Source organism: Temnothorax americanus, unplaced genomic scaffold (genome assembly GCF_048541705.1).
Source record: "Temnothorax americanus isolate GAGA-0224 unplaced genomic scaffold, ASM4854170v1 Scaffold27, whole genome shotgun sequence".
Taxonomy (NCBI): Eukaryota; Metazoa; Arthropoda; class Insecta; order Hymenoptera; family Formicidae; genus Temnothorax; species Temnothorax americanus.
Genome location: NW_027509411.1, coordinates 1,543,490 through 1,566,839, shown reverse-complemented (window position 1 = coordinate 1,566,839; position 23,350 = coordinate 1,543,490). Strand labels below are relative to the sequence as shown.

General features: G+C 45.5%; 1 protein-coding gene across 4 annotated transcripts in view; it reads right to left on the bottom strand.

The window, feature by feature from the left end:
* Window positions 1-23,350, bottom strand: part of Centrocortin (cerebellar degeneration-related protein 2-like) — a 36,764-nt gene that overhangs the window by 3,900 nt on the left and 9,514 nt on the right. Inside the window, exons 1-7 of one of the 4 annotated variants that reach the window (XM_077409834.1) lie at window positions 21,517-22,184; window positions 2,326-2,438; window positions 1,917-2,065; window positions 1,094-1,298; window positions 730-998; window positions 359-512; window positions 150-185 (exon numbers count right to left, since the gene is read on the bottom strand). In XM_077409834.1, the coding sequence (XP_077265960.1) occupies window positions 150-185; window positions 359-512; window positions 730-998; window positions 1,094-1,298; window positions 1,917-2,065; window positions 2,326-2,438; window positions 21,517-21,592 (1,002 nt within the window). In that variant the 5' untranslated portion in view covers window positions 21,593-22,184. Of the gene's footprint in view, window positions 1-149; window positions 186-358; window positions 513-729; window positions 999-1,093; window positions 1,299-1,916; window positions 2,066-2,325; window positions 2,439-3,313; window positions 3,597-21,516; window positions 22,185-23,350 lie in introns of those variants that run through there. The other 3 variants (XM_077409833.1, XM_077409835.1, XM_077409836.1) reach the window with 3 other exon arrangements.

The window sequence follows — 23,350 nt, the reverse complement described above, 5'->3', positions numbered from 1 at the left end:
AACAACGGTATTTGAAAAGGCGCGAGCATTATCGGAATAATAAAATGGGCTCTAATATAAACGATCGCTTCGGAAAAATGAAATAACAACAACGGCACTTTCGTATAAGCAAATATCCTCCATAACAACGAACTGTACCATTTACGTACTGTCTTTGGTTTGGATTTTGCGAAGTTTGTCACTTCCTAAAGCAGATAAAAGATAATTACTATTCTAGGCAAGCATAACTGAAATCAAAAGAAGCATTGTAGCGACAGACTCGAGCACAAGAGAGACTCGGTTCATGCAAACTGTAGATTTACTAGTAAACCAGCGGTTCGTAAAATTGAATCAAATGTTAGAAAAAAAGAAGAAATACCTGCACAGTCAATTCGGAGTCTCGCTGACTCTCACTGATTAACGACTCAGCCATACTTATGTCATCGTACTCTTCTTGATCCAGCATTATAGAAAGTTCGTCGTGCGTCCTCGTGTCCATGCCGCGCAAACAACGTCCGCACAATTGACCCCGTCTATAAAAACCATTTTGCTTATTTCACAAATATTGTGCTGATATTACCGTGCAAAATTTCTTGTCAATGAGTCCAACAACGTGTATATATATAACTTTTAATTCACTTTTATTTACATTACGGTTGCAATGATCTTTTCTCGCAATGTAGCTTTTAATTATGTATGTGGAGAACTAGAGGCGATTTACGTTCAAGAAAGGAAAATGAATGCTCGTACCTGACTTCCTCCAAGGTGCTAATCTCCTCTTGCAGACTCTTCACATCTTGCGCTTTGTTACGCCACTCCGTTAATTGCTCCTCCAATGCGCTGTTTTCCTGTAACAAAGTGGTCAGCTGCTGACTGAGCTCGGAGACCTTCTTCTGCTCCCTAGCCCTTTGATTGCGAGCGTCCTGCAACTGCTTCAGCAACTCGGTTATTTCTTCGTCTTTTGCCGCGGTCGTCTCGGTCATCTCTTGGGAGGATTTCGGCGAGCTCGGGGCAGCTCTCTGGAAACAAGAAAAAAGCATCAAGTCTCTTCCTTATGAAGACTCGGATGGATCGAAGAGTGATATGTTACATAAAATACTCGAACTATACATACTTGTTTCTCGCTGCCACCTTGCGTATCCGAAGTTTCCCAATCGGTACTCTGTTGCTGATGCAGTTGTTGCTGTTGATGATGCTGCTGTTGCACATTATTCCTAGACGGGCTTGCGGCATGCTGGCGCAGTCGTTCAGTCAAGTCGTCAATCTTCTTCTGTAGCTCCTCGCATCTTATTTCCAGATTTTCGATAGTCATGGATTGGCTGGTCGCGCGCAAATCGTTATATGATTATCAGTAGGAGTCTCGTTATTGCGGAACGTTTTGCGTATCGCAATTTTTCCGACGGTCGGACATCTGTTCGAAATGTCACCTCACTTGGAGAAATACGCAGCGCGAAATTTCTCCAGAATTTCGGGTCAACCGCGGCGCGATGAGTCAAAACGCAAGACGTTTAGCCCGAATTTCAATCCGCTCGAAAAACACATTGACCCGAAATCCCGATAGAATTTCATGGACACGCGGTATATAGATTCCATTAGAGAAATTGGGATAGTGTTAAATAGGAAAATAATACTTAATAACTTTCCATGAACTTTAATTGTATTGGATAGTGCATGAATTATGCATTTAGAAAGGTGAACTAACAACAGTTCACATAGCCAATACAATACGGAGCTAACAAGATATAATAACAGACCTCGTTAAGCCGGCATTTTTTCGCGGTACTTGTAGCAAAATCTTATCTGGAATATCAAACGGTATCTTTCTTTCGAATAAGAGTGCCAATTTTTCTCTCCTTTTTTTCCCCTCTATTTGAGGACGCTTCGCCAATCGAAGATACGGCGTTCGAAAAAGAAGCAAAGGAAAATAACGCGTCTACCTCTTGATCAGCTTCTTATCGCTCGTGTTTTCGATCACCAGGTGATGATTCGCACGTTCCAGATCCTGTACGCTGACTTCCAGCTGCTCGTAGACTTTCAGCCGCGTATTGTTCACCTCCCTCAGGGCGGCAGTCTGCTTTTTCATATACTGCGAAACGAACAAATAACATGCGTATTCATCGGACAGTGCAATTTCGAGGTTGAACGATTCCGCAAATCGTTCGCGACTCGAATTTTCCTGCCTGCCCCGCGATTGTCGCTGTTTATTACAAAAATGCTATACGGAAGCTATTATAGTAAAATTATCAGAGAAGAACCGCAGGGTAATTGGTTTGCCGTGAGCAATACTAATATTGTTCAAATTGTAAAAATTACTCGCGAAAAAATTACTGCAAGATTTATAGTAACCTCGATTTCTTGTGTTTGCTCCTCCACAGTAGCTTGGTGCAACTTGATGATGTTCTCCAGCTCCTTATTCCGTTCCAGAAGGGTCTTGCCAAGCTCCGCCGCCAACTGTAGATCTGCGCAAAACGTAAGACGTATTTTTGCATCTTCTTTTACCTCGATCAGGAATAATCCTACTGATCGCGAGCATATTCTTTGTTTTTAATCTATTGGAGTAAATTAACGAATTGAACCTCTGATAGAGATCTGCGCAGGGGAAAGAGGATCGAAGCATGAATCTGTAGTGATAATTTCGATTCCGGATCGCTATCGCGATGTCGGTGAACCCGAGGGAATTCGAAGGAATATCTACGTTGACGGAATCGATGTCGACTCAGGCTCGCTCCGAATAATAATTAATCGTGGAACCTGCCGAGCGGCGGCTGCAGGTTGCTGCCTGCCGAGCGAGTGCGAACGCCCTGATTCACGCTCGCGGCACTCCCTCATTCTGACACCGGCTAGGGCCAAGGACCTTCGCGGCAAGCAAACGACCGCCGAGCTACCGTTTCGCGGTACTCGATGTCGTGGTGAAGCAACGTGACCCGTGAAGTTCACGGACAAAGTTGACTTCTTAATGCGACGCAAGCACGGCGCAAAACTGCCTCAAAATCCTTTCCAGATTGCAGTAACTTCAGAACTGAAGAGATACAATTGAACGCGTACACATCTGCGCAATAAAACGGACCCGTCGATATAGCTGTCTTTATCGAATCGACCTTTCGATGGAGTGGAGATACCTCTTCCACCCTCTTCGGTCACGACAGGTTTAATCCACCACGTGATAACGATCGCAATAATCTGCCATCTCTCCTAACGTTATCACTTCTTCCGTACTAAACACCATCTTCTTGACCACAGCACCACACGTTAACGTTATCGATAGTATTGTCAATCGACAGTATTTTTTCCACCCGCATTCCAATCGTCTCCTCTTACGTTCGCGCGTACTTACTACTTTCGGAAGAGGATCCCTTAAGACTTTTAAGGTACGCGAGCTCGATAGAATAATCCCAGCCCTCTAACGAGTTGGTCTGAGTCTGCGGGTCCCAGACCATGTCCACGCTCTGCCCGCTCATGGCTCGCTCGTTATGAGACCTGCCAGTACCCGTCGTTGCTCTTTCCGACACACAACCGGTTCCGTCGGAGGCAGCCGGTCTTCTGTGGATCCGTGGTAGCCAGCCCGATCGAAACGACGTGTGCCCACCGAGCGGTAATCCACCTCCCTGGCTCCCTCCTTTCTCGCTCTCGTCTCCCTCCCCCTGCCTTTTTTACGCTTCTGGGCCCAACTTTTGCCCCCCTCCTCTTCCCCGTCTCTCCTTATCCCCGTTCCAATCGAGGGGGTACCCAAGGGGTCTCACTTCACTATACCCGGCCACTTTACAGTAGTAGTTTTGAATTTCCAATAAGCGTCTAAGCGCAATGACACCTGGATGACACTAGCAATCAGCTTGGACCAAGTTCGGCCCCATCGAAAACAGAAGGGGGGGAGCATTGACCCTTGGGAGAATAACACTAAATCTATCGTAAAGAACCGTTCATTCTCTGATTATTCCGACGGAGAGCGCGATAAATCAAATCTTTCGCCATTCCCTCTCTCGGGAGCACTTAGCTCCTCTAAGTGCTTCTCCGGTACTCTCACTCTGGAGTCCTCATCCTTTCCCTTCTGCCTTTCTACCTGGCTCGTTCCCGTCGTTCGTGGGATGCTTCGGTGCGATAAGAGAAGGTGTCCCACTTCTGCATAGATCTTTCGTCGCGCGCGCGCGCGTATCTTCCCACCGAAAGAAATGGGGGCTGTAGGTTGACGAGATAGGGTAATCTGACGGGTGATGAATAAGGAAAGTCATCGTGCTTATCGCCCGCTGAAAATTCGGATAGATCGCGTAAGCTCGCCTTTTTCATAAACGATTGGAACAACGAAAGCCGAGTTGTGAAATTTGCTTCGTAAACAACAGCTCGAAGGATGACGAGCAATTTTTTTTCCGTTAAGACCAGCCACCGTTGTTCCATTATTGTGTCGAGGCAGTAATATTAATTAATCCGGAGCAACCGGACAAATAATAGCGATTAAACCGCGCCGTTCCAGTGTATCAAGTATCAACGTTTAGTTACGTTACGTTAATAGTCGAAAAAACCTTGATCCACTTGGACATAATAGCGAATACAGCGATTGGCAACTCTCGGCGTGTGTAAAAGCTTTATCCGATGTCGCTTGACACGTTCACTGTCCACGGTGAACGTTATATGCATTGAAAAATGAGCGTAAGAATATTCATGTACATTTGTAGCGTGTGATGCAAGCTTTTTCTGAACTGTCATCTGGACTTATTTTACACAAAGGGTTGTCAAAAAAACAGGAGCTTTTAAAACATTGCAAAAAGTGCAATAAAAGGTTTCAGAAATAATTTGAGGATGACGTCTGATTCGCTTTACGGATGTTCACGCAGATCAAAAAAATCCCGCAACGTTATCGCAGTTCGTAAATCGTTTATACATTTCGTATCCTAATATCTGATCGCTTTCGAGCGAATCCGTGGACTCCATTGTGTTTAATGAATCCGCAATCAGATTCAACCTAGCGCTGCAATGATCTCCAAAAACATCGGCCCAGTGTCCTCATTATTACTCACCCATTACTGCCGCATCACGATCGGTAAGTCTCCCCCACCCCCCCAAAAAAAGAAATTCTATTCTTTCGCTTTTGACGTTTTGCCGCTACAGCGACTTAATGACACGATCAGTGGTAAGCCAACCGTTACGGCGAGGCATCGCACGAGCGATATGCGAGAAAAGTGAGCGATGATAAATTTCCGACGTGTTCCGTTGACCCTTAAGCCTTAGTTATTAGTAACAAAGCCGTTCTCGCGGTACGATGCTCGCCGGTGAAGGAAACGCATAATACAGCCCGTATATGCATATGCGTATATGTGCGTGCAGGAAAAGTAGTACGCGAGAAATCGATGACGGACGATTTCGTACATACCACGTCCAGAAACCGCTTCGTCCCTCTTCGCGCTCTGTAGACGCGGAAACCAGCGCCTCACGGGTTCGCGGGGTCACGGCAGAAGCGAATCGACAAGCTCATCGTTCTCGTCATTACGCTCACGAGACTTCATTACTCGGCGTGACTTGTTTAAGGGGGACCCGACGCTCGTGAGTGAATATCAATCGCCGACGCCACCGCCGCGATTAAACCCCCGCAGGATCCTTGTTCGCGAGCTCCTGGGAACCCCCGCGATAACGATTTTCGATTCGTTATTACGCCTGCTCCTGGTGAAAGTCTTATTTTTATGCCGGAGAGCTTGCGTAATAGTATTTAATATTTTTCTTCTCTTTTCTTTTCGTCGTTTGCGACGAGTTTGCGCGGACGTGGATAAATTATACGTTCGGAACGGCGAGATCGGCGAATGCACTATCGGTGAAAAAAGACGGTCCGTGAACAGCCAAATTAGAGCGTTCGGTGAGCCGTTATCGATACGCGAAACTCGTTCCGCGCGAGGTAACGCGTCCGACAGCCGCGCCGGATAACTTAGCGAGCAACGTTTCGGAGCTTGCACTTTCCTTATGCGCCCGAAAGGTCAAGTCGATGCACCTGCGCACTGCAACAATAGGCCCTAATTTTTTTTTCGCCTCTCTTTTCCCTTCGTCCCGCGCCGCGCCGCGCCGCTCGTCAGTCCCGATGAAGAGATTAATAACGTTTCGCCCGGAACATATGCTCAGGAGAAAGTAGCCGACGAGGGAGATTTAAATTCTATTCCGAGGTCGCCGGGTCATATTCCAGTCGAAATATCACGGCGCGCGGCTTCCCGCACACGTCGTCCACGCGCGACCCGCGGAGGACTCCGCGGCGAATTCTTCCGCTCGAGTCGAGTCGAACCATTGGAACGTCGTTTCCGACTTTTGGTTTCGCCGTGTTCGCTTCGTTAGACAAACTCTTCCGCCTACGTGTCTCGATACCGGTTTATTAGCCCGTTGCACCACGCCTTCTGCGATATCGCCTATATATCGCATGAAATGAAACAAGGGTGAGAAACTGAGAGCGACAAAGTTACCTACTCTCTCGAGAAATGATTAATAAGCGTATTACTTGCTCTGACTTATTGGATCGCGTAAAATATTGCATATTCCGGTCAGGTCTCTTGCAATTTAATTTTTTTTATGAAGAATTGCATTGTACTTTCTATGGTAAATTTAAACCCCTGAATAGGATATGCTGGCGAACGAATTCTCCGATTGCATGAACTTTTTCCAAATATCTCTTAACTCTTTTATTTTTAAACAATTATTATTTTACTGTCTTTATTAGATCTTATTTTTATTATACTGTGTAAATTGTAAAGTTGTTAATCTCGTGTTCTTCTTTTCAGCATTTTATTCTGTGCCCTTTGTTGATATTATATATAATTATTATTATATTATATGTACTAAAGGGATCTCTATAAATCCCATTTATAAATAAATAAATAAATAAATAATAAACGAGAGCAGGATTTAATTATTAATTCGATAATCACGTCTCTAAGAGAAGGGATTCCACGTCGAAGTTAAAGTCAAACTCTCGATCTCGTCGCAGTAGTCGAGATGTGCAGGTTACCGGATGAGTTTTTCTCTGACTTTCGTGCTTCTCGAGCGATAATATCGCTAATTCGATAATTAAAGCGCATGTCGACGCGACGGTAGGTACGAGTACATGCGCGTGGGTGGAAAGACGGCGTGACATACGAGATTCGAATATCTGTCCCAGTTGAATATCGTGGTAGCACCATGCCATTCATGCACGCGCCCGCCCGTGCGTCCGCCTGCTCGCTCGCTCGCTCGCTGGGTCTCTCCTTCCTTTCTCGTCGTCTTTTTCGCCGAACCGGTAACTGGAGCTTGCCAGCGCACTCGCGGCGTTAAAGCATCCCGTGGGCCGTGTTCCCATCATTGTTTCGGACCAAGCGTAAAATATTCGAGCGACACGTGAGGCGCGCGAGGTTCAACGACGTCGTCGAAAGCGCGCTGAAAGAGAGTACACGAAAGTACATTGCACGTATGGGATTTCGAGCGGAAACGCGTGAAACGCGCGGAAGAAAAAAGAGGGGGATTCTAAAATTCTAAACCTTCCGATTTTTTTAGAACTGCACGAACTAGCACGAACTTAAACAATCAATTACATTCTGCGATATCTATCGTGATTTGATTAATCCGAAAGTATAAAGTAAGATAATTGAAAAAACGCATATTTTACATAAAACTTTGAAATATTCTCGCGCCTGCAATCGACTCGTCAAGTATTTATATTCCTATAGCCGACATTTTTATCGCTGGGTGGTGTTCAAGTGCACTCGCCAAGTCAATAGGTCAGGCTCTTTGCACTGCCGTTCACCAACCTAATAACGTTTTTCACTGGCAGAGCCGGTGCACACTCAGTGCACATTAAAGCCGTCGTACACAAACCAACGTAAAGTGTATGTTTAATATAATCGGGTTAAATCATGAAATCCTCAATATTCTTTATTGCACTATTTGGTAAAATATGTACTGAGTATTTTATCAGTCGAAATATTTGCATTTTACTTTAAATATTAGAGACTAAATCAGTGTACAACGGCTTTAATGTGCACTGAGTGCGCACCAGTTCTGCCAGTGAAAAACGCTATAAAACGAAGTTCCTGACTGGTTCGACACGGTATACGGTAACGACTACCGCTGTAATAATAACTGAATAGCTGTATATTATTGTCGTTCTTGAGCGATATACATTTATGAGCGAAAAAGTACACACGATACATTCGGTATAGAAGAATCAATCCAGAGGCTCGACGAGCTACACAGGTGGTCGAGCGAGCCAGAAATATCGGCGCGGCGCACGCAATTCTGTTGCACAAAACAGAAACTAGGAGATCTATACGGTGAAGGAAATTCAATATGGGCGAGAGTATATCCGTCCTCATGTTGCCGTTTAATCGCACACTTTCCAGCTCTCTGACTTGAGTTTCAGCCCCCGGGAAACAGCCGCAAGATAGTTGGCGTCACGGCCTTTTACCGTACTTATGCCTCGGGAAAGACACGAGAACTAAGAGCGCAAACTTTTAAAGTTGCAGGTTTGAAGCTGCGTTATCTGATATCGTAGAACGATCACACCTATCGAAGCAGACTGTCCGATCGTTGACAGCTCGCGATATTCCGAAAGTTCATTCGTGATTCTTCTTTTGCGGCTAAAAAACTAGACGAGAAGGTGCACCGGATGTGCTCTTTCGACAATGTTATACCAGCGGAAGCCGAGTGAAAGTACCTCTCGGTACTTTCGATCGTCGAAAGAACGACTGGCCTTGGCTATTTCACACATAATTATCGATCATTATCCCGTGTTCGTTCTATTAAATGTAAGATGTAACCGGTACACAGTAAAAAATTTTGTGTACCAAATGTCAATGAAAGTCCGCTCTAAATTTTGTGTAAGAAATGTTATATCAACATTTTTTACAAGTTATTTTTACATTATTGTAAACATACATTGTAAAAAATGTCGATATAACATTTCTAAATGTCAACAAGTAACACGATGAATGAGTTATTTTAACACAAAATTTAGAGTGGACTTTCATTGACATTAAATTTTTTATTGTGTATTGTTGCGCGATATATCTTTTATTTGTCAGCTTTTACAAGATCGATCTTGTTTTGTCGACGGGATAATGCGGACGGTCCATCGAGCCATACTTAGGGGCGCAGCAAGTTATTCTCCTATAACGCTAATCTTATTGCGATAGAATTAACAGAGTTATAACAGGAGCAACGCGCGCGAGAGAACTAAACGGAAGTTTAATCTTCTCTAATCTACGTGTCGAATCGATCTCGTCGCTCAAGGCCATTCTATAGCCGCCCGTCTGTTTCACCTTCGTGGGTTAATTGGGAAAAAGTGGTCTCGCGATAAACGGGACGAGATCGCGAGGAAAGCGAGCGGAACTGTCGCGTGGTTTTTGCACGGATTTTCACGGCAATTTCACATCGTCTTTTTCCATTAACGTGCCGCTGCGTGGACGTCGGGAGTTAAGCGGAAGTAATATCTCCCAAGACGTGTGAATCTGGCTTAGTACATCTGGCCCGAGCGATTAACGAGATGCCGTCATTGCTGCGCCGTGAGAGCTGCCAATTTTGTTCGGTGTGCGAATAAATGGAGTTTGAGCAAAAAGGATAAGACGCGAAGTCATCGCGAGACGAGATTTCCCGTTTCCAACCCTTCCCGAGGATCAGCGAGGGAAGGAGGCTCGACTCTGCGATTCCGCACGGAAGGACGAGTGTGCATGCTGATGTGCGTATCCTGCAAGAAGTTTCCGGAGTACCTCGTAAATTGCGCTTCGTGACGCAGGAAGGAAAGGAATTATGCATACGCACGCAGAAAAGATATTGATATCGTTCCGCAAAATAAATTCTCTCCGAGAAAAAAAATTTACTTCCCGGCTATCCTCGAGAGACCAAGAGAGCTCGAAAGAGTGAATTCGTATTACGATTCTCCGGTCTGAGACGGGAGACGATTCTGGAACAGTTCGTAGGATGCCCTATAGCGCGGATCGCGGGTTGATCGTAGATAACATCGATATCGTGCCGCGGTCAGCTATCGGAAAGCCGTAACATAGGTATCTTGAAGCGCGCGCGAAGGCTGAAAAAGAAGGTCAACGTTACGGGGTGCCCCGCGGGCAACGTTACGGGATGCAGGATATTAGACGTTCAGTCTCCATAGAATATAATCGCTGGATTATAGCGATGAGATGACTATCTCCACGATATGCTAATTTGATTTCCACGTCCACGAGGCATTATCTTGAGCGTGCGCGGTAATTAATCCGCTAGTTAACATCGTGTACGAGCGGATACCCGGTTTGCTTAGGCGCGCACAGGACGTCCTTTTACTCACAGATTTTGTAAGCGAAATTATTATATTTAAAACTTAGCACGTGAGATATTAGTGCGGAAACTCTAGAAAACTCTTTCGCACTGTTTACCACGCGCCGGGACAGAATTCAATTGTATCTATTTTATGAGGGAAAAATATGAAAAGACAGAATAATGGGCGGAGCTAGGGCGCGAGAATGCCTCGCGTAATTTGGCACTTCGTTATGGTTGGAGGTCGACGAAATGTCTCGCAATAAGGAGAAAGAGCCTTTTCGCACGACAGACACCTTCCCACGGCGCGTATAGCGATTGCGAGGAATAATACCGCGCGTGTGTATAATAACGAGCCGTCCAAGTCGCGATTATTTTCCACTGCCATTTTTCTCGCCGATCTCTATGATCTCCATTAACGCAACACGCGAGCGTTAACGTCATCCTCTATGGGGTTGCCAGGAGGTCGTTCGCGCGTTGCCACGTAAAATCGAGTCAGTGTGCTAAACGTGATTTACCGGTCACGCGTGTGCCGGCTGATTTCTTCGCGTTCGGGTCTTTTACTTTCACAAAAATTCGCGTAGATCTGCGTGGGACGGTGTACCACCGCGCGATGAACCGGATGGACCAACAATCGCGCTTGTAGTGCCGACGCACGTGGGCTACATGCAAAATGAGAATTTTATAGTTAGAACCTCGATTTTTTTAATTCCATGATTTATGAAAAAAAGGTATACATTGTACGTCGCAGACACGGCTTTGTGATCGTTACGCACGATCGCAAAATAGTCTCAGTTTTTCTAATCGAGCATTTTTTAACCCTTCGTAGTCACACTTCTGTAGAATCCCGTGTTAGTCATACTGGGTCATATTGACCCAGTCGATTTTGAATGGTTGCCATTTTAATAATATCGGTCCGATCGGGTTCAAATAATTCTTGAACATTCTAGAATATAAAACAACTGCGATTTTGTGAGAAATCAAATGGCAACATGTTGAAAAAAAATCGTGAACAAGTACATGCGTAAAAAAGTAGCTTTTTCACTTAAAAAATGATGACTTTAATTTTTTAATTTTTATACTCCTAAGATACGACACTTTAAGAAAAAAAATAGTTCTCTAGTGCGCGTTTTAAAAAAGGTATTATTCTATATAAAGAGGCCCGATTTTGGAGTGAAAAAAATGTGAATTTATCAGAAAATAATGTGTTTTATTATTCTTACGGATATCCTGAGTACACAAAAATATAAGTATTATTGTTTTTTCGTTATAAAACGACAAAAAAGTCATTTAGTCAGTGCAACCGTTTTATAATAATAACACCGTTATTATTATAAAAACAATGTAAAAGAAGTATATCGCAGGTGCCACAGTCACACTTACGGTTCAGACGCTTGTTTTAAGCACAATAAAAAAATTCGATTTTTTTAAACTAAAAATTACGTGCTAGTCACACTACTGGTCAATGTGACCCGCATTCGTGCACGATGTTTTCGCAACCGCTGTCATATAAACGCTGACGCTTTAGTCAAATGACTAACGGTCTCTACCTATAGAGGATACTTCAAACTCTTGGTAGATGACAGTCCAAGCCCCATTTTAAGCCAGGCACTTACCGATATTTAGCTTCAAACTTAAGCGCGGGTCAAAATGACCCATGTGTGACTACGAAGAGTTAATCACGTTTGCCCGGTTTGCCTGTTGCGTCTCGCAACAGAAGCAGAAAAGAACGTTTGTTTGCCAAGAAAACAAAATATCCGTTATTATGGAGAAATATGTTCCCAAACATACCCCAGATTGAAACATAAAACATCTTAAAGACGTCATTAAGATGTCTCCATGACGTCTTATGTCCCGATATTGAGATATTGTGTTCACTGGATACATCAGTTTCAGCCGAGAATCCTCAAGTGTTTTAACAAATAAGAGTAATTTAACAAATAATTGACTCCGCAAGTTGAACATACCACTGAAGATGATCTCAACAAAGATCGAAATGTCTGATTAAAATACACTTTATTTCAATTTTCGATTAGGTTTACTTCACAATATTGTAAGGTTTTTATGTAATTGTAGATATATTATACCGCGTCAAATTAAAAACTACATGCGTTTATCAATACATTAAGCTCCAATATATTAAGCCCCAACATAAGTCTTTATTCTTTGAGAAATAAGAGATGTTTGGTAGATGCACAATGCTACCCTGTTTCCGTTTCGGGAAAATATCTAACATGCACATATCCTCGAGATATGTTTGCTAACAATTAGATATTCTGACAAAAACAATCGTAACAATCCGCGAGTAACATTACCGTATTCATCGTGCGTGACACGATGGTATCCGAGCCGAGAGTCGAGAGAGGAAAGAGACTCGCCGCTGCGCGGATATGCGTGTGGCGCTCGACAAAAATCATACGAGTGACCGGTGACCGCATTGCGTGCGAAGATGCACACACGCGGCCAAGTATCACGCGTCGTCGGTAACGAGAGAAACGGGCGTAACAATGCCAGGGTAAATTATGGACGTGGAATTACGATGGAAAAAAAAGCGCGCGCCGACTGCATCGGGGCCACCGACATTTCTTTCTCTCCCTTTTCTATACACCCGCGTCCCGCGAGAGCATTCAAGTGGCAGCGCGAAACGATCATTGTATCGGCGTGCCTGAGGACCGGCCGGATCTGCGTCGATCGTGATCGCCGAGGAAAAAAAAAACAAATTAAGTAACGCCCGCTTTTAATTTACGGCGATATCGTGCGTGAAAGAGTCGAGAAACCGGCGGCGCGGCATTAAACACCGTCCGGAAATGTAAATTGCTCTCGCGAAGATTACTTTGGTTTTCCACGCACGAGGAGGCGAGAAAGCGTTACCATTCCGCGCGCACATCAGCCTGGATTTTTCTCTTTTCTTTTCGCGCAACGCGACGAGACATTCTCGGAGTAATGTTGAGAGGCCGAGCAATTTGGATAACACACTGTTCGAAGCACGCGGAGTGATCGGGATTCATTCCCCCACCGCGCTGACCGCGAATAGGTTGGCGAATACGGGAAAAAGGGGAAACGAAAGAAAAAGAAGCATCGACAAATTCATTATCTATACGTGTCCTAATACGTGTGTGCATAATTCCTTTCGTTCACGCAACGATCTTGCGCGGTACGCCGAGCGTGACCTTCGCGCGCGTTACGAGATTTTTATAATTCGTTCCACATTCGGCCTTTTCGCGCTGACGTAACATCGACCGGCGTGCACATGGCGCGGCGGTGTACGTGTCTCGCGTGATGGCACGTGGAAACGATATACCGTCGCGGTATTACCTCGTTCGAAAGGAAGGCGCGATTCCGCGCCTTTTCTCAATCGTGCGCGGCAGTTTATTACCGTATCTTCCGTTTCCTCTCGCCCTCCCGATCGCCCCGCGGCGATCGGAGGATCGCGAGGAAGAGGGGAGACGAGCGATACACGCCCAGGAACTGGAACAGGTATGCGAGTATGTGTGAAGTAACACGGCGCGGGAATGCAACAGGCGCATGCCGCATACCGTACGCTCACCCAGTGCCTTTCCGCGGGAGGATCCCGCGATGAATAATGCGTCGCCCGCGGGTCGCGAGGAGGTGCACAGTCAACGAGAGAGACCGCGGCCGCGCCGGTGCATCTGGGTCAGGCCGTGGTCGGTCCGGCGATTGCCGGGATTCGATACGCGGGAAGAGAGAGAGAGAGAGAGAGAGAGAGAGAGAGAGAGAGAGAGAGAGAGAGAGAGAGAGAGAGAGAGAGAGAGAGAGAGAGAGAGAGAGATTGATTGATTGATTGATTGATTGATTGATTGAATAATTGATTGATTGATTGATAAGTATATTTATGCCCAAGCATAGCTAAAGGGCAAAGATAGCAAAATATAGTAATATACAAGATAAAGATACAGTGACACGCAACTTAACTTTAAACGCAACTTAATACTATAGAAAAGCACATAATCTACAAGCAGACTAAAATTAAAGAAACACAATGCAACATCAAACGTAGGTAATACTAGGAGAAGAGAATACTACGAGTACTCTATACACAACTACACGCTAAAATATCTAAGGAACTTATTAGTCTGAGAATTCGGATGACAGCAGGTAGGATCGGAGGAGATTCTTAAAAACTGCAATAGTAGTAGCTGATGTAATATTGTCCGGGAGAGAGTGCCAAAAATAGATGGCCGATATCTGAAAGGAATTTCTATATATTTCCGTTCGAAAAGCTGGGACATGGAAGGTTTGCGAAGAAGAAATTGCAATTCGAGTGGATCTTCTGAGCGATGGGCTAAGTGGGGTAAAAAGTTCACTCAGATATGCTGGCGAGCCCATGTAGATGATACGATACATCTGACAGCCAAGAAAATACAATCTTCTATACGTCAATATTGCGTTATATGCTCGTCTTTCAGCAAATCAAAGATAAATCTGATACACACAGCACAGTTTCCAAGTCTCTGTAACTTCAAAAAGAGAGAGAGAGAGAGAGAGAGAGAGAGAGAGAGAGAGAGAGAGAGAGATTCTCTAACGAGACCGTCGTTCCCTGCAACGATAAGGAGGGATTTATTTATTCGTGAGAGACAGATCGGCGCGCGCGGCCGTAACGTAACGCGTACATAAGTATACACGATACGCCGGAATTATCTCCGTAATAATTTTCGCGAAAGATAGTTAGCGGGAACGACGTAGCGTCTTGGGTGCGCGATAACATCTGCCTGGCTTATCATCCTTGTCGGCTTAAGAGACGAATAATTACGGGGGGATATTGTCAGTTTTATACGCCAATCAGCGCCAGCGTGGCGCTATTCTCGTCGCGCACCTGCATCGACTTTCTATCTTTACGGTCTGTCTCTCCGTATACAGGTACTCCTGACCTCTCTTCCTCTCCTTCTCTCCCACGAGTTGTATCGCGTTATCGCGAGACAACGTTAAATAATTCTATCGACGAGTGTAACGGTGTTACGTTATTACTTCGTGGCCGCTGAATGGATGGCTGGCGAAGGCGGGATCGACGGGACACGGGAAGAGAATTTTTATACAGCTTGGAAAAATATTCGATCGATCGATCGATCACCAGGCGATCGGCGGGTCTGCAAGCGTATCAATCTTATGGACGTATCCCTCGATATATTCGAAGTGAGAACTTATGGTAGGCGGCCACCGCGCCGTGTGGAGCCTTTCCGTTCCAGGTCACGGAGATTCACCGGCTGTGCATCTCTCTACGCGAGGATAGGCATCTCTACGAGGGTCTCCCTCGGTCATCGCGAGTGCGCCGCGAGTGCGCGCTGCACCTTGTACCGTTACTGGGCATATAATCGCTCGGCGAACCAAGAGTCGACGTCCGATCAGATTCGTGCCGGTGCGGCACGGCGCGGCGGACGTCTCGCCGCGCGCCGGATTAAAATTCACCGGCTCTCCTTTGCTTCTCTCTCTCTCTCTCTCTCTCTCTCTCTCTCTCTCTCGCCGATATCGTTTTGTCGTCCGCGATTAAACAATCACGGAGTACGTTTTCTCACAGATGAATATACGTTGCGCGGGAGCCGCTATTTAGGTCGGGCCGACCGCTGCGAGATTGGCCGAAGTGTTACACGCGAGCGTAACGATTCTGCGTCCGTCGTGTTTTTAGTCGGCCGACCCGCTGGGTCAAGAACGTGATGGCTTTGCGCGAGATAGAGTCGTGCGTGTTCCTCTCTAAACGCTCCGATTAATCGAGCCGGCGTGCGCCCGAAGTAAGAAGGCTTTTGTCATCTATTATATACTACGATGAGAGATGACTATCTCTCTGCACTTAATGGAACACAAAATATCTTAATAGAATCAATATACAGCAAAAAATGCGTGAGAGCGCGATAAGCCCTTTTTAAATAAACGGTCTAAAAGCTTTTAATGCGTCCATGGCACTGCGAGCGTCAAGCGGAAAATCCCGAAGAAATTATACGGATTATACGTCGAAGTTAATAAAGGCTCAATTTGATAATTCTAATAATTTTACAATTTGATGTATGGTAGATAGATAAGTATAGATTGATTGGTAGAATCAAGAGAAAGACAGGGAGAGATATAATCTTTCTCTTTTTCTTTCCTTTTTCCTCTCGCGTGCAAAAAGAAAACAATGTGCACATGGCAGAGTCCGGCGCTCTCTTCCCTATCATGTCCAACTGCGCGCGCGCATGAGAGAGAGAGAGAGAGAGAGACTCCCGGAGGCAATAATTATAATCGAATCAAGTTCTCGTCAAAGAAACGCAACTTTCCTCTCGATTAGATAAACATTGCTTCGCCAATTGCCCGTCGCTCGAGAGAACGTAATCGCTAATTAACAGCTTAATCGACAAAGCGGCCATATTTATGGTACGAAAATGACTAATATATAAACGTGGACGTGTACGTTCCACTTAGCCGCGAGGCAAACGCGAAAAGGTACGCGACATTGGAAAGTTCGCGGACCGATGGTTGATGTACGACACGCGTTAACGCAGCCGCTGTTTTTGCGGCCGTTCGAGTTTGAACTCGCGCGCTCTTTCCGATTTCAATAACGCACTCTTTATAGACACCGGAATTCCGGTTTAACGAGTACCGCATGAACTATGTGCCAGGAAACAAAATATCTGAAATCTTCACTCCAAAACAGGCTGGGTCCGATAAAACGGAACTAATTAACGCGCGTTCGCAGCGGTCCTCGTAAGAAAAAAAAAGAACGTACTGCGTATGAACGTTACTTGGCTCTTTCATTTTATCGATCAATATATTTTTCTAGCGAGTTGATATTTTCTAAATTCAATCATCGTACACTATCTCTACGTGAATGATTTGCGCCAGGGGTGCCAGGCGTTAAGGAGGTTCGATGACTACAACAAAATGCAGAGAGTTTCATGAAATTTTAATATGTTGTTCTGGAATGCAAAATATAATTATGTGAATTTTTTAGGAATTTTTCACCGTCCCGTTTTAAAAAAAATCTACTCCAAAAACTTAAAAAGTACAATTTTTGGATTACATTTTTTTCAAAACGGGACGGTAAAAAATTCCCAAAAAATTCACATAATTCTATTTTGCATTCCAAAACAACATATTAAAATTTCATGAAACTGGCTGCATTTTTAACATAGGTTTTTATGGGAAATGATATATTGCATATACCTTCAGAATGAAATAAGTGCAAGAAAAAATGCAAATGATAAGGAAAGAAAAATATGCACATGTAACTTAATAATTTACAAATAAATGCGCGAAAGAAAGGGGAAAGTTACCGCACATTTCGTAGAAAAATTAATTATTAAAGCATAAATTGCTTGATTTTTCGTCTGCTAGACTGCCACGGTCGTGAACGACGTGAACAGCAGCACGCATTATGCGCACGCGGCGACCAATCAGAGCAATTCCCTTCATTCCCACTACTTCAAACGCTAGTGCGCTGTTTCCAGAACCCCTGCGTCCCACTACTCCCTCCGATGAAGCCATCGAACCTCCTTGAAGCGCGCTGATCTTGTTTTTCACACTTTAGCTACCTATAACAGTCGTTTACGAAAGCATATCCAGCATGTCGATTTTGATTGCGGTGGAACGATTCTCGAAACTAGATCATCTCCTTCCTCCTTTCACCGAGGGACAGTATTGAAAATTATAAATTATTATCGACATTGATATCATTGCCTGTCAATTAATCATAATGTAAATACGCTCGATCAAAGATGTCGTGCGACTTCGATACTTTCTAGAGTGAAAGACGATGTTCGATAATGTTCAATAACATTGAACAAGCTCGGAAAGTAAGTAAAAAATGATTCGACAATCTTTGCAGCCCTCGATTGAGGGGCTTGTGAAAACATTCTTATCAGAGAGCGGCTTTCACCATTGGAAATATGTATATAAAGCAGATAGCGGCTGGACTGGTCTAACAAAAATATCCCGAGTGAAGATACGGCAAAAATAAATCAGACCTAAATACGGGGATTGAAACCAATCGAGAAATATATATCGACGACCAAAGATGAAGAAAAGCGACACTCTATAACAGACCCTATAGAGAAGCACATTCATGCTGCTTCTGCAGACAACGACGAAATTTAAACGTCGTTCTCGCTTCCACTATTTCCAATCAGGATCAGTTTTAAAGTTATCCCATAATTATTATAGAGCTACGGGAGTTCGGCGGGAAGATATCTGTCTATCTGTAGACAAGAGTCAATAAGAGATCGCGTTTCTTCGAAGCCGATGGCAATAAGCGTGTATAATATTTTGATTGCAGGCGACGCGACGAGAAAGTTTGATTTCCTTTCTCGTGTTCTTAGATTCTTTCGCGGCGCTGTTCGATAACAATAGAGACATCCTATAAGGTACCTATTGAAGTGTCGAGATACAGAAAAAGAGATTGCAATATCGATCGCATTACTACGGAGCAGATTGCACGGCATTGCTCATCTATAATATGTTAATCGTCAAGTATTACGAGGAAATTGTTATTTAGGTGATCTATATCGAATCGATCACACATTTAATTAAAAAGAAGATAAAACGATTGTATTTTAAGAAACTATCTCACTCAAAAATTACTATTCGAACTGTTTATATTCGCCGGGTGATGTTCAAAGTGCAAAGACGCATCGACGTGATAAGATAGCCAATTACCAATATCAAACAAAATACTATCGCGGACGATACGGTAGCTTTTTCTAGATGATAGATTTATTTGCCGATTATAATCGCCACTATAAAATTAGACGACAACAAATTTCTTAGGACAGATGATCGCGAGATTGTCATGCTAAGGAAGTACTTCGCAACTTCTCTTTGAATATTCTCTTAAGTGTAGCAAAATAGTTATCCATCAGACCTTCAAGTTTGAAACCGTTGCATTGAGACGATCGATACACAATATGTACGGAAAACATCAGGGAGGGTGTTTCATAGCAACCTATCAAGCGGGGTTTCGCTCTTTAGGGTGATTAACCTTTAGATCCCAAAGACACGCACAATCCTGTCACATTTATTTTTATTCTCAATCTCTTGTAAAACTTTGTGTGTGTGTGTGTGTGTGTGTTTAATTTTATCGCACATACACAAAAAATGTCCCGGAAGAAAGCTCTAGAGCTAACAATAAGATATCATGAAAATTAAATTAGATTTTGCCAGAAACATAGACGAATAGAACAAATTCATAGAGGCCCTATGCTCCAGTTAGAAATAAAAAGAATATATAGGTGTACATGCGTATATTTAGCCTTCGTTCCTAATTGACAGTACTTTTCTGGAACGCGCGGGACTGTAGTTGTCGATTAATCGTCTGTCACTACCGCGGGCGGCCAAGTCGGTCGTCGGGCTGCATATTATTTGTGCCCTACATACCATGATTTTTACGCGGGAATTAAACGCGGAGAGCTCCATGCGCGAGTGCCTCGAGCGTGGATCATAAATATGCGCAACCGTCATTTCCTTCGCCGGCGATATTAGGTATGCCAGTCTGCACGAGCTAGGAAGGAGCAACCAGAACGCGACCGGCAATGGCGCGAGTCGTTTGCATAAATCATCGTGCTTTATTTATCTTGCTCGCGCGCTTGCTCGCTCCATTATCCGCGCGCGAACGGCCACTTTTAATAGCTTAATAGCGTACGCGCGGATGTGAATGGATTGCGCGATAGACCGGTCCGGAGACGATGGCCCCGACCACGACAACGGTCTTACGGCGAGTTGTTCGAGCGCAAAACTCGAGGCGCATCTTCTCGGCGAAAGAAACGGCGAAACTTCCGTGATTCGCAAGCCGTCGGTGTGTTTTCTTCCGTAAATTACCTACGCTTCCATCACGGCGTATTAATGCCAAGCCGCGAACTCCACGACGCTCGGCGATGTAAATTCGCCGAGCATGCTGCGCAGACTCCGCGATCTAAAATACTCCTGCCGATCAATATCCATAAAACTCTCGCGTTTCTGGCGTTATACACGTGATCCTCTCGTCGCATACATCTCACGGAAGATCTCGTCTCTGACGTTCAACGCGCATCTTTTCCTGAAGCAGAGGCGTAACACATAACGATGCTTGCGGTTGAAAACGAAGGATAGCCGCGGGCGTTTAGAATTTTCCTCACTCTAGAACTAAATTACAAGAAATAATTTAACTTTAACCTTTGGTGTGAGAATAAATTAATAAATCGTATATTAATTAAATTCCGCTCCGTCCAAGAAAAGCATGTGCAGGAGTTGTCGAACCAGTCGAACGAATCGTCCGCCGATCGATCGGGTGGAAATCGAGCGGCGTCGACGAAAATAACAGGTCGAATGAAAATAACACATGATAAAATTTAATCGCGCATAACTGGTGCTTATTATCGAGCGCCTCTTTTATGTCTTTGTCTTTTCTTCGCGGTCACGATTAAACGCGGGTTCAAGAGTCAGTGAGCGAACGGTGGCCGATCACCGGCGAGATTGTCCCGTGAAAAATTGCAGATTATTCGACGAGGGAGTGATATGCGAGATGCTAATAGTCTGTTAAAGTGAAAAATATCGGGCCCGTAGTCTCTGGGAAACGATTGCCATGGTTTCCCGACTCCCGACTCGACAATCTCCGAGTTCTCGCTTTTTCGAAGACGTTCGTGGATGCTCCGGTGAAAATGCGACCTCGAGGGGAATATCTTCAAGAGTCGACGCTTTGAATGTCTTCCACTCACGGCGCCCACGAACACGACGGGTGCGCGTATCGCGCGACAAATCGATGAGTCATGCCGCCTCGACTACGGAACCATTCCATCCCGATGTAACACGGGAGGATAAACTTTTGCCGTTTCCAAAAAGGACGCGCGAGAAACGCGGTTGATGGAGGCGTAACATCGAATTTTTACCTCGCGCGATAACATTTTCTCTAACGTAAACGGCGGTTTGTATGCTGACTCACTCTTGCAATTATGCAAGAGGCGATGTCCAGAGTGGACTTTGCGCGCGTTTCACATTTGCACGTTTGTTTTCGTCGCTTCTCATTGATCCATCACCCGTCGCGCGTCATGGGGTTCTCGTGATCGACCCCGGTATAATTCCGGCGCCGCGCCGGTCGCACCTGCGCACCCTTGGCGAGATGATAGCAGCCGCGGCCTTGACATCGGAGGCGCGTACCGCGTATCGCGAGGACGACACTTTCAAGAGGCGAGATCTCGAACGACATTTTTTTATCATCGCTTTTCGAAAATTTACTAATTAATCGCGGAGCGCGTCGACTTTGACAAAGTATCGATCCCCTGCGTGGATGTACATAGGTGTAGAATGGACAACAGAAGCTGAGATGCCGAGATTTACCCTGGAGCATGTTGTGGTCGGCGTCCTCGTCCGCGTGGTAGCGGACGCCGCCGATCGAGGAGGACAGCAGGCTCATTTTCGCTCGCGACGGTGGTCACCGGTGCCGTGCGCACGTCCTCGATACAGTCGAGCGACACCGAGCGGGTCCACGTCTACGAACCGGCGCGGCGCGCGGCGCGAGGGGCCGCCTGGCCCGTGCGCTCGCGGAGCTATTGGCGCGCGCTCGCCGCACGGCCCACGAGCAAGCCAATCGACGTGCGGGAGCCTCGGGAGACTCGTGTCCTCGTGTGGCCTCACGGACCTCGAAGAGCTCGCGAAAAGCCGCCGGCCATGGACTGCCGGACTCCGAAACGTCACTTTCTCCCGGTGACGGCGGCGGCGGCGGCGACTACTCCCGATGCCACCTGCGACGACGGCGCGTCCGCCGTCTTCCTCAGGATCGCTCGTAAAGCTTTCGGACCAGGCAGCCGTGGACTCGAGGATTGACCACACGGCTTTCGCACACCACGATATCCCGAACGACGGCGAGCAGCGACGCGAGCAACCACGGCAATTTGACAGCTCGCAACGCGGCCGCTCCGACGTTGTCACTCCGGCTTGACTGGCACCGCTGGCACTGCCCCGCCAGGCGCTGAGTCGCGTCCAGGCGTATAGCGAGCGTCCTCGCCGTGCCGCGCCGCGTCCCGCACCGCCTGCTTTGCCATGGGCCATGAAACACGGCGGCGCGTGACGCGCGATCAATAACAGTCCCTGCCGCCGTCGCCGTCGGCTATCGCGTCATTATCGCCACGCTGAGGTAAGGTGGAAGAGGAGCGGCGAGGGGAAGATCTCATAGCCGCGCTGATGACCAGTGGCCAGTCATCTTCGCCTCGAAATAGCTATGAATTTTTTGCCCGTACAAGGATTGAATGACCATGCGCAAATTCCGAGAGAGCATGCAGAGTAGGACGTAAGATTGTTCATAAACGCGCGCACGCGTTTTCTTCCTCCGCTGAGGATCGCGCGGCGAAATTGCAACGGCGTTGACGCAACGGAGGAACGCGCCCGTTGCCGTCGCGCAGAACGAGGCAAAATTGTAGGTGAACGTCGAAACGTTATTACATACGTCGATTTGTTTATTATTTCGTCGTGGCATAATTAACGGCAGCGGCTTACTCTCGCGTTACGCGTGTTCGCACGCAAGTTCGCCGGCGCAGCCGAATTAACATGTTCGCGTGAATTTCGTAACGCTTTGACTCGCGCAACGAGCAGAGAGGAATGATCAGATATTGGAGAAAGTCCCGGTTATCATTGTTCACGATGCTTCACACTACGCGCAATAAACGTCGCGTCGTATGATTTATATAGGTCTTCGTTTCTTCGCTCTCTCGCGTTATTGTATACGTTCCATTGCGTAATAATACTGCTGCTACTGCCAGGACTGCGGTGTAAAATAACAGAAGCTTGAAAATGTTTATTTTATCCGTTTCTTCTAATCGTGCTTTTGCTATATTTGACATGATTGAAGGTGATCATAAAAACTAAAAACTTATACTAGTAACGAGCAGTACCTTGTAGAACAATTATTCTAAAATGCCGCGAGTTTTCATAAACGAAGTATACACGGATATTTATTTTGTGAGTGATGTGTGCAGGAAATGCAAGGGTTTCTATTAGACTAATTAGACAATATCAACGAAGACTCCCTAACAGAAAATTTAGCCGCTTCACACAGTCTTTACCAATGTTTACAATGTTTATTAGTTTGACGGGTTCAATTTTCTAGGGTAATAAATTCAATGTTACATCGATGTATAGCTTGTATTGACGTGGGCGGACGGCACTTTGAAATGGA